At 33.9% G+C, this 15,837-nt stretch overlaps 1 protein-coding gene across 1 annotated transcript in view; it reads left to right on the top strand.

Moving 5' to 3' along the window:
• The first annotated feature begins 2,184 nt into the window (after window positions 1-2,184).
• Window positions 2,185-15,837, top strand: part of LOC145243890 (UDP-galactose transporter senju-like) — a 156,978-nt gene continuing 143,325 nt past the window's right edge. Inside the window, exon 1 of the mRNA XM_080107000.1 lies at window positions 2,185-2,651. Coding sequence (XP_079963126.1) covers window positions 2,558-2,651 — 94 coding nt within the window. The 5' untranslated portion in view covers window positions 2,185-2,557. The remainder of the gene's footprint in view (window positions 2,652-15,837) is intronic.

Raw genomic sequence — 15,837 nt, forward strand, 5'->3', positions numbered from 1 at the left:
GTGTTTTATATATATATATAACGTGTTTTATATATATATATATAACGTGTTTTATATATATATATATATATAACGTGTTTTATATATATATATATATATATATAGTTTTTATAATTTTTGTCTGTCAAATAATTTACGCCGCTAAACTACACATTTACCAATGGGCCAGTTTTTGTGGGTTTGGGGGGTCCGAGGGAAAGAAATTTCCCAGTTTGATGTCTAGCGGGCGGCATTTTCACCATCTTATAAACGAGGCGACTTTTTTTGTTTGAAAAATAAAAGTACATTAAGTAAGGACACACACACACACACACACACACACACACACACACAGTGTGTGTGTGTGTGTGTGTGTGTGTGTGTGTGTGTGTGAGTGTATGTATCCTTACTTAATGTCACACACTTTCTCTCTTTCTCTCGGAATAGCATGAATCCAAGCAAAACACAGTACCAGTGTACCAGTACCACTCCTACTCCTCGCTAAGCATTTTTTTTTTTAACAGAGATCATATAATTTTGCCGATAATTACTACAATTAATGTAATATTGATACTTCAATAGTTTTACGGTACTTCTTACAGAGGAGTTTACCGACCGTGCTAGTTTTTTTTTTGTTGTTGTTTTTTATAGGATTTTTTTCAAGTTAAATGCAGTTTATTTGCGGTATCTTTTGTTTATTAAATTGTTAGATGAAAGTACAAAATATATAACAGAGCCCCCTCTCCACCTCCTCATGTAAATAATGGCTTTGTAAATAATGATGTTTTTATTTCAGCACGATCCGTAAACTGCAGAAAGCACCGTAAAATTTTAGCTGGGATTCGGAGCAGAAACCACCTCCTTTATACGGCGCTGGCCGCTGCTGGGCTAAGAAATTGTCGTTTATACTGTCATTAACGCAGGAGAAATTAAAGGTTTTGATTCCACCGGCTTTGAAGTCATTTTTACAATGAACGTATAAATTACGAAATAGCCGACAACGTCGAATGAAAATAAATAATTTAGTAATTTTATTCGGTAACCGACAACTTGAAATTTTCACTAAGAGTCTAGTACTAACGCTTAATCTTTTCTGACCTTGCAATGAATGAGAAATCCTTTTAGACTGGGGCAATTTTTATTTCGTCACAATTGGGAGAGCTGAATTTTGTTCATATTAAAAACTGACCATCTGTTTTCGTGGGGATGCAAATAAAACACTGACATGAAATTGCATTTTTACTTTAAAAGATTTCTTTTTATAGTAAGAAGAAAGAAAGAAAGAAAAGGAGCTCTCTCTACCCTTTTCTGCCTCTCTCTTTCACCACCGGGTGCTTATTTAAAATTAAACCTATTTACAACAACAACAACAACAACAGCAACAAAATAATAAATTGCAGAAAAATCTTTATGGTGTACGTATTCGTCAAGGAACGAAGATGTCATATTCATAAAATAAAGTATATATATATATATATATATATATATATATATATATATATATAGAGAGAGAGAGAGAGAGAGAGAGAGAGACAGACAGAGACAGAGACAGAGTCATTCTTTTACAATTTTGGCGATTTTAATAGGAAATTGTAGCCATTACAAGGGCGATCTTGATCTAGATAGTTCGAATCGAGTTCTTTCCCCTATTCATAAAATATGGCGGATCAAAACAACGTCTCTTTCCGTTATGAAGTTTAGTTTTCTTAGTTAAAAAAACAAAAGAGAAACTACTTGATCCAATCCATTTATATGATTTTTGGAATATGACATGTTCCTTCCGTGATGGGTGCGTAGATTATAGATCATAAAATTTGTAAAAGATGTGTTATTTTATTTTTAATAGGTTAATTCTAAATAAGCACCTATAAGGTGATTTCCATATCGAAAACGCGCTTGCTTGACAACGAAAAAATCCGTCCGGGTGATTATTTCATGTGGCGCACGTTTCCCTCGGTAACCGGTCGACGCGCACCTCGCTCACCCTCCCCGTCTCTCTCTATCTCCACCCCCCCTTACACACACACATGTATGTAGATAGATATAGGTAGATATATGTTAACATAGAAATACAGTAGCAATAATAGTTCTAGGTGTGGAAAGGAGATAAAAATAAAAAGGAAAACTAATCTAAACTAGCTTCCTTCTCATCCTACTTCTAAGTTAACAACAATATAATATAATATATATGTATATGCATCTTAGTTTATTTTTAGTAGATACTTGAGGGTATGACTATATATTAAAAAAAAAAAAAAAAAAAAAAAAATCCGGGTTTTATTTTTAACAGGAAATATTTTGACGCTCCCCAAGTTAAAAACTTTCAAAAACTTTGTCCTGCTCTTTCCACTTTTCTTGTAAACAAAAAGAAAGTTTGTAAAGATAAGTTGTTGTTTTTTTAATTACTATAAATTCTCTAAAAAAAAAAAAAAATTAAACTTTTTCCTTGTATATATATTATTTTATTGTTAACATGTTGCTTAACCTTGAGAAGAAGCGGTAGATGCCCCCCTCCGCCGAAAAAAACGAAAAACAAAACAAAATAATTGAAAACTTATTTAAAAAGTAATAATTTCTAATGGAATCGAACTTCTTATGCTCGTCAGATCTTTTTCCATCGAAATGGAGTGTTGTGGTATTTATTGCATATATGGCTCTCTTCATCAATCAAGGTAAGATTTTTTGTTTTTGTTTTTTTGTAACTAACTTATATAATTCATTATTTCGTGTATATATGGATTTTCAATATTTACTTCAACAGTGCTCAGTGCGTGAATAAAGATTAGGCTGGCGAGGAAGTACTTGTGCACTTATTGAGCCGCGTTATTTTTTAAATAGTATTTTCAAGTTAGTTTTACGATATCTTTTTTATTAAATTGTTTGGTGAAAGTACAGAATAGTTATAAAACATCCCCCACTCCCCATGTTAATAACGTTATTATTTCAATGTTCAGTAAGTGCACAATCGCTGACGATTCCTTGAGAGGATGAAATATGGACGCCTCTCTCCAACTTACTTTCATACTTATGCAACGATTTTTTTTTTTTTATAATCGAGCACTTTACTGGTGTTCTCTTCCACAAACCTTACACACACGCATTCATTTTATAGGATTTACTATTATGAAGGAAAAAGATGTTATTGTTTGATGCTGAGCTGAGGTCATATAACACTTGTTGGTTTATAAAACAAACAAAAAAAAATGTTCTTTTCTAGAACAGTGACTCCGATAAACATTTATTTTTAGAGAGTGGTGGATATAAACAATCAACCATAATATTCTAATTTTTTTCCTAGAAACTAATAATTCTGATAATTCTAAGACAGAAATTACTTTCGAATTGACAATTTTAATGGTGTAGCAATTAACCGCCTGCATAAAGTTTTAATGGTGTAACTACCCATAGTAGCTTCGAAATCGTTCAAGTGCTCAATTATGTGTTGAATTTCCTTTTGAAATGACACATGAGGACAAAGTTGGAGACATGATCAGTTTTTAATGTGAGAAAAATCCAGCTCCTCAAAAAGGAACACTCTGGATTGGAACAAATAATAATAAAAAAAAAATTGCCTCAATCTGGAAGGACTTATACTTCAATGACCGGGGACAGAACAGACCAAATGTCACCGAAACAGGAACAGATACTGCACTTTATTCGCATGCACGTATTGATTCGTGCTGAAATAATGTTATTATTTAAAAAGCCATTATTAACATGGGGAGGGTGTTTTGTACCTATTCTGTACTTTAACCTTACAATTGAATAAAAAAAAAACATAAAACTTTAATTAAACTTGGAAATACGATTTAAAAAAAAAAATAGCGCGGCACTCGGCAGTAAGTGCATTCATTAGCACTTTATTCATAACCAAATTTAGCGTCACTACTTCACTGCCATGATAAGTTTGGATCAAAGTGTAGTATCTCTTCCGTCCTAAGGACAAACCCCGTGAGAAATGTTTCTCGACTGAAACATTAAAAAAAAAAAAAAAAAATTATTTCTAAATCCAGGGACGGATGCACCTTAAGTGGGCAGAGTAAATATTCCTACATTAAAAAACCGAATTCAAACTCTGCCCTCGTGGGGCGACAAGTAAATGAAGGCAGTACCAAAATCCACTACCAGTGTTATTCGAACTACTATTCTTATTTTAGTAGATATGCAGAGAAGGTACCGTGCTGAAATAATAACGTTATTATTTAGAAACCCATTAACACGAGAAGGGGACGGTGTTCATTATTTTGTAACTATTCTGTGCTTTCACCTAACAATTTAATGAGCTTAAGATACCGTAAAGCTTGAATTTAACTTTAAAACACCATAAAAAAAAAAATAATAATAATAACAGTACCTTCTCTGCATAAGCACCAATTGTTATAATCGTAACGTCTTCCCCGATGTAACTTCCGACCTTTCTTAGGAGCAAATACCGAAGACGTTTGCATCGATCGAAACGTTGGGAATAATAATATTAATGAATCTTCATCTAAAAAAAATTCCGAAACAATTTAAAAATTGTTCGTTTTTCTTTTATCTTGTTTATCGCCTTTTCTTTGTTTATCTCTTAACTCAATTTGTATCTAATACAATTGTAACTCTGAAAAATTAAAGCCTTATCATTGAGTATGGCCAAAATTTTCGATGACAGCTGACACTCAACACTTGTGCATGTTTCGTGGAAAAAAAGAAAGAAAAGTATATTGTTTCTTAAGAATTCCTGAAAAGAGAGAGAGAGAGAGAGAGAGTTATTAAATTGGTAAATTTAATTACAATAGAAAAAGAAACTCATTTTAAAGATTAAAGACACGCATCCTTTTATTTTCCTAAAACGTATTAAAAAAAACTACAAAAAGAAAACAAAAAAATTAAATCTAGCTTCCATCAAGTTATGATTGCTAATTTAGTTACACAAGTTTCCCCCCAAAAAAACTGTATCCAGAAGTTCGACCCGCGATTTCCATGAAGTTACTCGGGTGTGCCCGGCAGATGACGGGAATAACCGGAAACGGCAGAGCGAACCTCATTACAACAAACACAAATTGTTACGATCCCCCTCCCCATGCTAAGAACGGCGACGACCATTAAAATTCGTTAATACATTGGAAAAAAATGTCTTGATATCCAGAAAACTACTTGACCGTTTCCGGCTCTTCCTGTGATCTGCCGGGCCGGGCACACCCGAGTAACTTCGTGGAAATCGCGGGTTGATAAATGTAGACGTACCAAGAAGTTAACTTAAATTGTCTATTTTTAGCTTTCTTAACCGACAGTAATTTATATTTATTTACCTATTCATTTTTTATCTTTTAGAGTAATAAAAATAAAAAAATTGGTACTTATTTGTAATTAAAAAAAACAAAAACAATTAATTTGTAGAATTTTTTTTTATGATGTACATACCTGTCACAGAACGGATGTCATATTCCAAAAATCACGTTTACTTTTTATAATATATATATAAAACTCTTTGGTACTTGTGCACTTTTGCCATCGTGCTGAAATAACATTATTTTGAAACCATTCTTTATAGCGAGGGGAGGGTATTTTGTAACTATTATGTGCTTCCACCTAACAATTTAACAAACAAAAGACATCGTGAAGCTTGAATTTAACCTGTAAAAAATATGTAAAAATAACGCAGTGGCAAAAGTGCACAAGCACCAACTCTTTTGATATGCTTGCATATACATTTTGTACACAAGGCGCACTGATACATGTATCTTCCCTGAGGATTTCCCTATTCAAGAACCCGAATTTGGATTACTCCTTAGTCCTTCGGTGTCTTTTCAGACCTATTACAAACATTAAAATCTTTCTTCTGGATTATTCTCCATGCGAATGTACTGGATATTAACTTTCGTTTCATTATATCCTGGAGTACACCTAATTCCTAATAGATTCCCAAGAATTTGAGTTGATTTACATTTTAACTTATTTTCCTTTTTCATTTTCTTACTCTTCTTTTACTTCTTCCATACCTATTTTTCCCCCGTTTTATTTATATTTTATAATCTTTTTATTAGAACTTTATTGTAATGTTTTTTTTTTAATTCTTGAAAATTATCTCTAACTTTTTGAAGTTCAAAATTTTTTCAGTTTTTAATATTTTATTAAATTAAAAAAAATTATTTCATTTATTTTTTTTAATATATATATATATATATATATATATTCTCTCTATTATTTTTAGTCTTTATTGTTTTTTGTTTTTTTTTCTGTCTCCTCTTTTATCCCCATCATATCACCTCCTCCACTATAACAAAGTTTTTTTTTTCTAATTCTTATTTCAAATTGTTTTTTTTTTAGCTCTATCTAATAATGTTGAGCACTATTTGAACCCTGGTGGATATTTTCGACAGCAGCAGCACGGGCAATAGACACAAAATAGAAGGTTTAGACAAATGAGTAATACCATCACGGGGATATCAAAAGACAGTTATCTCCAAGATCACTGCTTGGAAAAAATCAAGCTACCGGAAGTGGATATGGTTGATTATGGAACGGAACGGAAGCATGACATGAAAAACGAAGTCATATATTTATTTTAAAAAAATTACTTTAGTTTTAACACTTGTGTTATCATGAAACAAAAAACAACTTTTTGTATTACCAAATAATAAAACAAAATGTTCAATTTTTACATTTCTATAAAGTCTTTTTGAAATATAAAATAGTTTTACACTCCTTGTGTTAGCGCTTTTATTATAATAATAATAATAATAATAATAATAATAATAATCATTATTAAATTATTATATAAAATAATTATATTAAATTATTTCAGTTTTAAACCACACTTTGTGTGTTATCACAAAACAAAAAAAAAATGACTTACATTTCTTTAAATAAAGGAAATAATTTACAGGTAGGGAGCAAGCTCCTTCACATCCGCCATTTTTTATTAACACTTCTTGTGTTATCACAAAATATTTTAAACATTAATATAAAAAAGTTTCTTGAAATTTTTTTTTTTTTTTTTTACATGGTAGTCACCACTTATCAAGGCCTGGGAGTCACTCGGGGATAAGGGTTATTGCGTGTACAGTAATCAATGGGATAATATCATAGTAATCTTTAGTATTGGAGATTTGATAGAGTGTCTTACTTAAGGGGGCGATTAATCAGGGATTTGTTTATGTTGGATTTGAAGACATCCAAGTTGTAGTCAGCTGGGAAACAGGCAAACGGAACAGAGTTCCACAATCGTGCACTTCTAAGAAAAAAGCTCTGCTCATGGAATCTATGTTTGGATTTAGGCATAGATAAAGAGTGGGGAAAATGAATAACTGGAAGCGAGCAATACAGCAGCAAGTGTGGTTTAAAACTGAAATAATTTAATATAATTTAACAAATTATTTTATATAATAATAATTTATTAGCAGGATCTGTGGAAATTCCACAGGGGACTCATTCATATGTAATATACTGAGGTTGACATTCTATAGATGTTCAGCGTAAATGGAGATGCTCTGATATTATTGTAGCTCTTTTGTTAAAACTGCAAAAGTATTTATCTAAGCAAGCATGGACGCCTGGTGCAGCTCGGTTGTAAAATATGCTTGAATATGATATTTTAATTCTTGTAGATTTCGTATATATTATTATAGAGTTAATTTTCTATCGATTTTTATATATTATAAAGTTGCGATTTCAAAAATAAAATAAATATATCCATATGACTTGTGTGCATTAGCTTGAATCGAAGCTGAAATGAAAACTTATGGAAAAAAAGATATTTGTATAACTTGAGTTCCTTCAGCTATAATCGAAACCAAAACTTATGAAGAAATCTTGGTAAAATTATTTAATACCATAAATGGAAGTCCATAACAATTAAATGACAGTCACTCGGATGTAAGCGTGACACACAAAATAAATAACACACGCTATCATATTAATATATAGATTATTTTTATATTATTATAAAATTGATAACAATAAGTGTAAAAATATTTAATATTTCAAAAAGACCTTATTTATAGAAATGTAACAATTGAACATTTTCTTTTTGTTTTATGATTTGATAATACAAGTTTTTTTTTTTGTTTTGTTTTTTTCCGTGATAACACAAGAAGTCTTAAAACTAAAGTAATTTTTTGAAATAAATATATAGTTGCGTTTTTTGTATCAGGCTTCTATTTCATTCCATAACCAACCCTATTCACTTCCGATCTTGGCGATAACCCCAAAAATTACATAATGAAAAGCCAATATATTTGACTTGAAGGCTAAAAGAAGCCAATATATTTAAAGGCTAAAAGAATATATTTTACTTAAAGAAATTTGTTTAATAGGTATTTCAATTATCATGACTAAGTTGCAAAGAAGATGACAAATTGACGATTAGATATTATAAAAAATCTAATGACTTCGAATTGGGTTGTGAGAATAGAAAGAATGAAAACAAAAATTATTTATTAATTTATTTTATTGTGGACTGTTATCCTCATCTTTCTTAGATGTTGTTTCACGATGTTTTGGCCAACTATTCTTCTGGCCTTCATCAGGTCATAACCGCAACGGAATAGGAACTCCAAATCTCCTAACTGCATTCTCAGCAATTACTGCCATCCATAGTTGTTGTCGTCTCACCACGTTTTAGCTAAGTAAGCCTCTGGCCGGCTTTGGGTAGGATTGAAACTGCTATCTTCAGACAATTCTCACCTGGAACCATAGAGATTCAAATGTCTCTATCCACTGCACCACGGATCCCGAAGGCCCGTGGTGCTGTGGATAGAAACAACATCTAAGAAAGATGAGGATAATAGTCTGCAATAAAATAAATAAATAATACTCATCTCAAAGAATTCCAATTAAATAATATAAAAATTGGTTATTCTGCCAATCCTTTCAGTACTCCTCCCACACCGTTTTCTAGTTTAGAATTGAAAACAAGCAAATTGATTACTACGGAATCAGCAGAAATGAAGTGGCGTTTAAGATGAAATTAAATTGAGAAAGTCAATGTAAAAATTGCAAGTGAACATTTTAGGATAGCTCTATTAGAAAAAAATAAAACCAGAAACAGGACTTGTTAACTTTAAGAGACTAACTTATCCTCCGATCTTGAGTCCGACAGAATCAGGAACCGTGTGCAGCATGCTCAGACAGGGGGCACATGCGCATACTTGATTTCTTTTTGTACACACAAGCTTGCTACTTGTATCCATCTTTTGTCACATTCTGAGGAATGCAATTTTTTTCTATCACATCTGATTTTGATCTTAAGCTGATGCTTGAAGAATGATCTAAAAAATATTCACCCCTCAAGATCCTAGCAAATGCATTATCCACACCACCATTCTAGCTACTTCTAAGAACACTATTTGTCTCCCTCTCTCTCATGCTCTCATTCTTTCTTGCGTTGTGCTCTCTCTCATTCGCTCGCTGTGACTCTCAATTTGTCTCTCTCTCTGCAATAATGTCGATAAATGCTTAGGATCGAGGCAAACCGTCACCTCATTGACACACTCCTGACACTGAACTGCTCAATTTTGTGACACTTGAAGCAGGCCTGCTCTGGCGTTTCTTCTACAGATGTTTCACAGTTAAGACAGTCAGGCATGTCCTATGCTTGAACTTAATTTTGAGCCCATCACAAAGGCAAGGAAAGTTTCTATCTCCTTGGTCTCAACGAGGGTGATTAGAAGTAATGCCTGTTTTTAAATGGGGAGGAGAATCCAACTTCCTAAAAAAGAGGGACTCTGAATTGTAACAAAAATAAAAATTGCCTCAATCTAGAAAGCCTTCACTGGCCGAGGACAGAAAGATGGAGTGTAGCGTAGCATTAAAATAGATACTACACTTTGCTCTTATCCAAAAGGCCAAAGACATGTGTATGTTAATTGTACTAGATTTTAAATTTTATTATCTTACCGGTGAATGTTTTAAAAAAAAAACATACACACATTCCTAAAAAAGTTTCTAACGATATTGACTTTTCTCGTTCATACACCTCTATTCCAATTTTGTAGTCATGGACCCAATCAATAGACTGCCTATCCTACATCAAACTGTCATAATTAAGACTACAAAAAAGTCACATGAAATCATTTCCAAGGAAAATTTTATAATTAAAATTTATTACTAGAATAATCTTATTAAATGAAAATTGAAAAGCAAGTATGTGAGAAATTCTACAATTATAAGCATACTCCTCATTGGCTGTGTTGGTCACTCATTCTCTTTGTTTAGACCAATCAAATTGGTCATTGTTTTAATGCTGTGATGAGCTTGGCAGGAAGTTGGATGCTTTTTCTTCAGACATGCAGCCAATAAAGAAGGAACATAGAACTCAACTCTATGGATATGAGACATTTGGGCGCCTCTACCCTTTGTCCCTTTTAGACTTTATTATTAAGATAGTTATTATGTGTCTCCCAGAGACTTTTTTTAAGGTCTAAATTATCGACCTTCAAATGAACACTAATTATGAACTTCTGTAATGTTGACTCAAGTCGAGAATTGAATCTTTTCATCAATCCCCTTCAAACAACTGCAATTAATCCGATCTTCAAACAGTGCTGTACTCAAATACCAGTTCCTGCTGAAGATAATGAGGTTGTTACCAGCTGTATTTCAGAGGCAAATTAGGCATTTCCTTTTTTTCAACGAAGAAAGAATAAAATTTGTATCGAATTTTAGAGGTATACTTTGTTGTAATTGTTATGTTAATTCTTTGCTACTGTGTGGGAGCAAAAATCAGGTGAGATAAAACCTCATGAGTAAAAATGTTTATTTGATTACCGAAGATGATCAAATAATTTGATTAAAAAAAACAAACAAATGCAGCAAAAAGGGTTTATGAGTAGAATTTGTTTTATGTGATAAATGTGTCGCAAAAACTCAATAGTGTGCCGTCATGTGGAAAAGGTTGGGAACCACTGTTATAATAGAATTGAACTACTTTTTTTTTTTTTTTTTTTTTTACTTATGAAACCATTCCTTATTATTTGTCATGTTTTACTTTTCTTTGCATTTATAAAAAATGCAAACATTTTTTTTTTTTTTTTTTTTTAGTTTAAAAGTTTTATCCACTTAAAAAATATATACATTTGTTTTGATTTGACCCCCTCACAACAAAACACGTGACACTATGATTAAAGAAGTGTGGTATCATTTTTGTCTCTTATTTAGCGGGTGGTGGTGAGGAAATTCTAGATTGCAATAATTTTTATTTTTGTCCTATCCAGTGTGCCCTGCATTAAAAACCGACTTTTGTGTAAATTTGCCTTCGTGGGGACAAACAAGTAGTTTAAAGAAAAAAGGTGCGGGGGGGGGGGAGATATATTGAATTTTTTGTTGTACCTTCAGGCTAGGGTCAAAGTTTGTCCTGTTCTTAATTTAAAGAAGAAAAGTTCTTCTAAACTGAGACGATTTTGATTTTGTTCTGATCGATAGTGAATTTAAGGGAGGTAGACTTCCTTTCCACGCATTAAAAACGGACCTCATGTCTTAAATTTGCCCTCGTGGGGAGGGACGGCTAAATATCCTCTAGTGTACTGGCTTTTGAAATCCAACTTGCGTTCCTGACAATGTGTCTGAACTCCTTCTGCCGTAGGAGGGAGATAAATAAAAACTATAGACGATTCAGTATTGTTCCTATTTAATTACCTCCCCACGAGAGCAGAGATAGATAAAAGGTCGGTTTTTAATGGGGATGAGAATCTAGCTCTCCAAAAAAGGGAACTCGTGATTGGAAAAAAAATGAAAATTGACTCAGTCTTGACTGACGACAGATAGAAAAGATGAGTGTAGTATCAGAACAGCTACTACACTTTGCATTATTTGCAAAAAATATTTTAAACATTTTTTTTTTTTTTTTTTTTTTTAACAAATTAGGCACTAGACCATTCGAACGTGTGGGAAAATGGGTGCCGTTGGTTATCTGTTGTCACCATAACTACAAGAAGTCTATCCTACTCTAAACTAGAATCACGATATTGCCACATTTACTCCAGGAGCCGTCCTACTTAAATTTCTCAAATCTTTTTTTCACTTTTATTATAGATAAATAACAACGTTAATATACAATCATTTATTTATTTATTTATTTATTCATTTATTTATTTATTTCAGTTTTAAGAGATCAAGGGTCTCCTACGGGAGCTAACACTATTACGATTTTGATTTATATCTGAGGGCTCTTTTAAGGATAGACGTTTGTTCCCTTTATGGTTGCCAACTGCATTTTGTTACAGCTTGGTCCTCTAGGGATTGTTTCCAAGTATGTCTTAAGTCGTTTTTTTTTTTTTTATTATGCCAATTGCTTCCATCACAATAGGTATAATGCTTATTTCTTTCAGTTAGTATGGAATGGGGGAAAAACAAACAAATCACTGTAATCTCTGAATGTATATATCATATGCTGGACAAAGCAAAGCAGGGGAGGGTAGAGCGATAGCTCTAGATATATCTAAGGCTTTTGACACGGTTTGGCACGATGGTCTTCTCAGGAAAATCAGATTATGCAGTATCACTGAATGAATACTTAATATAATTAAATCCTTCTTAAATAAGAGAAGAATCCAGGTTGTTCTCGACGGTCGTACATCTAAACAATATGATATAAATGCAGGTGTACCTCAGGGGGTCTATCCTTGAACCTTTATTATTCCTAATATTCATCAAACTGTTTCTGAAATGGGTATATTTGCTGATGACACCATGCTCTATAACAGGCACGAGGGGAAAACAAATGAATACATATCTAACGAATTGGCAAAAACACTAGAGAAAGACCTCCAATATGTAGTGGAATGGGGACAAAAATGGAGGGTCATATTCAATGCTGCCAAGACTAAGATTGTTTCCTTTAATAATTACAAGAAGCCTTTTCAACCACCGATAGCTAGACTAAAGATACATTACCTGAAAGTACTTCCTTTAAACTCCTCGGCCTAATGTTCACAGGGAACATCAGTTGGAACGGATACATTGCCAAGGCTGCTGTGAAGAAATTTGGCTGTCTCTACCGTGCTAGAAAGCTACTTATGCCTGAAAGTATTCTTTATCTCTGCAAGGCCACCATTCGCCATGTATGGAGTATTGTTGCCATATTTGGGCTGGTGCATCTGCCACTAGTCTCTCGCTCCTAGACAAGGTTCAAAAGAGAGTCACAAATCTGATAGGTCCTAAACTGTCATCAAAGCTTTAACCGCTGTCCCATCGACGTAATGTTGCATCCCTCTGCCTGTTCTACAAGTATTTTAATGGTGAATGCTCTGACGAACTACAAGCACTTGTACTCCCTCAACGTAAATACCCCCGACAAACCCAACCAGCAGCAAAATCCCACCCCCATACAGTAGAGATCCCTGGTTGTAAAATACCCTTCTACTCTAATAGTTTCTTCCCCCAGAACTGCTAGACTCTGGAACTCCTTCCAGGTTTCTTGCTTTCCCAATTGTACTGATATGCAGAAGTTTAAGTGTAATGTGAACGGACATCTCGCTGCTCAACTACCTGGAACTTATGTTCCTGATAGTAACCCCCTACATCAAAATGGCACTGTGCCTTGTTTGAGGTGAAAATGGAATAAAAGTGCTAATTTCGGTATCGTTTCTCATGAAGTGCGATTATGATTTCTTTTGACACTTTTGTTATCTTGTATTTTTTTTTTTTTTTGTTAATGTTTAATTCATAAACAACGTTTAGCAAGCATTAGTGTTCATTTGACGACTAACGAGATCATTGATAAAATTGCTTTAATCGGATCAAACTGTCAGGCTCAACTTTCATTGCATATTGAGTTGTTTAGCTGTTGAGAATGAAAAAAAAAAATGGGTGGACCTAAAGAATCTTGCCCCCTTTCTATTCCTTTTTTGTTTTGTTTTGTTTTTGTTTTGTTTTTTCGTAAGTTCAGTGTATTTTCATTGCTAGCAGTCCATTTACTAACATATGATCAGAGTTTGTTTCTGCTTTCGTTATTAATGCTGCAAACGTGTTGATTCAAATTGCCCTCTATATTAATGAATTGCCGAACAATTCAAGAATCTACAGGAAGTCAGCGATGTTTAAGGTCTTAACATAGCATCAATGAAAACGGTATTCATTAGTAATCTGATGACGCTCCTCCTAAATAACAGGGCAAGAAGTTCATATATGTCGACCAAGTGACCTACACTTGGGATCCTGAATACTCTCAAACCCGTGTGCAAAGTGATAACTAATTTGAGGCAGTCGTCGTTGTCGATGACAAAGTTCCCAACAGCTGATAACCGCATTGTTGTTATTCATACTGTGGAGAGTTTGCGGTTTGAATGAAGGCTAAACTGTGTTGGTCACAGGATATATTGATAGATTCAACTCTAGTCTCCATTTTTTTTTTTTTTTTTTTTATAGGGGAGTCACTACTTATCCAGGCCTAAAGACCACTCAAGAATGGAATGTGCTTTGATGAACTAGTTACACTTGTGTCCCCTCAATGTATATATAATCGACAAACCTGCTTAGCAACAAAATCACACCCCTTCACTGTTGAGGTCCCTAAATGCCAGAAAGCTTTCTACTCTAATAGTTTCTTCCCTTGAACTGCTAAACTTTGGAATTCCGTTCCTGCTACCTGCTTCCCTGATTGTACTGATATGAAGCAGTTTAAATGTAATGTGAACTAGCATCTTGTTAATCTTTCATAGGCATGCTTCCGAATAGTAACCCTTTACATCTAAATGATGATACGCCTTGTTAGCGCTGAATGTGAGTTAAAAAAAAAGGATAAGGGTTAATGAGTCAAGGTGGTCACTGAAACAACAGCGTAATCGTCATTAGTGGAGGAAATTGGGTAAAATTTTATTCTTTAAGGAGATAAATCAACAAGAACTTGTTTACATTAAATTTGAAGATGACCATATTGTTGTTAGCTGAAAAGCAGGCCACCAAAACACAGTTCCACAGGCGGGCAGTGCTAAGAAAAAAGTTTTGTTCATGGAATTTGTATTTAGATTTAAGCACAAATAGAGTGGGTGAAATTGTTGATATTGGTTGTAGCTAGTTGAGTGTTCTTTGTGACAGTTTTGAAAGTGGGGGACTATAGATTGAAGCTCAAATGAACACTTGCCATGAAAATAATGATAGAGCAAAGGTGAGGAGCCATTGGCCAAAACGACAAGGTACTCCAAAAGGGTTGTCTGAGAAGGCATCAGAGAACATGTCAGAGATGCCCATATCTCACCCTGATGAATAGTGTGCCGATGAGACAACTGAATGTCGCAAAGCGAGCATTGAAGCACGTCCCCACATGGAAATATTATAGCAAGTCCCACTCACTCTCGTGATTTGCTACAGATTGTGCAGCTGCCATTGCACAAAAACAGCATGCACTCAGCCTGTCAGATGTCATAAGTCAAATACAAATAGGCAAAAGTTTATAGATGCTAGAAATTATTGTAAGAAAGAATTAGTGACAGCCAAAAGAAGGCATGCTGGAATAACCAGGGAGCGTATACAATTGCAGAAGATAAGAACTTGCGATTTCTGGAAAATTTATAATAGTGTAGTGAATAAAAGGCAATCAATACTTCTTTCCAGCAACCTGAAGGTCACATGCATGGCAACTAAATAAACGGAACTGCTCGTGATTTGCCCCCAACTCCACCCGAGAGCCAACAAGGAGCTCCCAAATTACCCCATGCAGACTTAAGCCACAATTGATGATCTGAAAATCACCCCTTCTCGTGTTCGCGCTATAAAAAAAACTTGGATACCTCCAAGCGTGTGGGCCTGATCTCATCCCTGCTATACTAATTAAGAAATTCTCAGCTAAGCTACCCCCCCCTCCACCGTACTTTCCAATTCTACAATAAATGCCTTGCTGAATCTTGCTTCCTTAATAGCTGGAAGATGGCCTCTGTCATA

Source organism: Euprymna scolopes, chromosome 22 (genome assembly GCF_053919585.1).
Source record: "Euprymna scolopes isolate OS-2025 chromosome 22, ASM5391958v1, whole genome shotgun sequence".
NCBI classification, from domain to species: Eukaryota; Metazoa; Mollusca; class Cephalopoda; order Sepiida; family Sepiolidae; genus Euprymna; species Euprymna scolopes.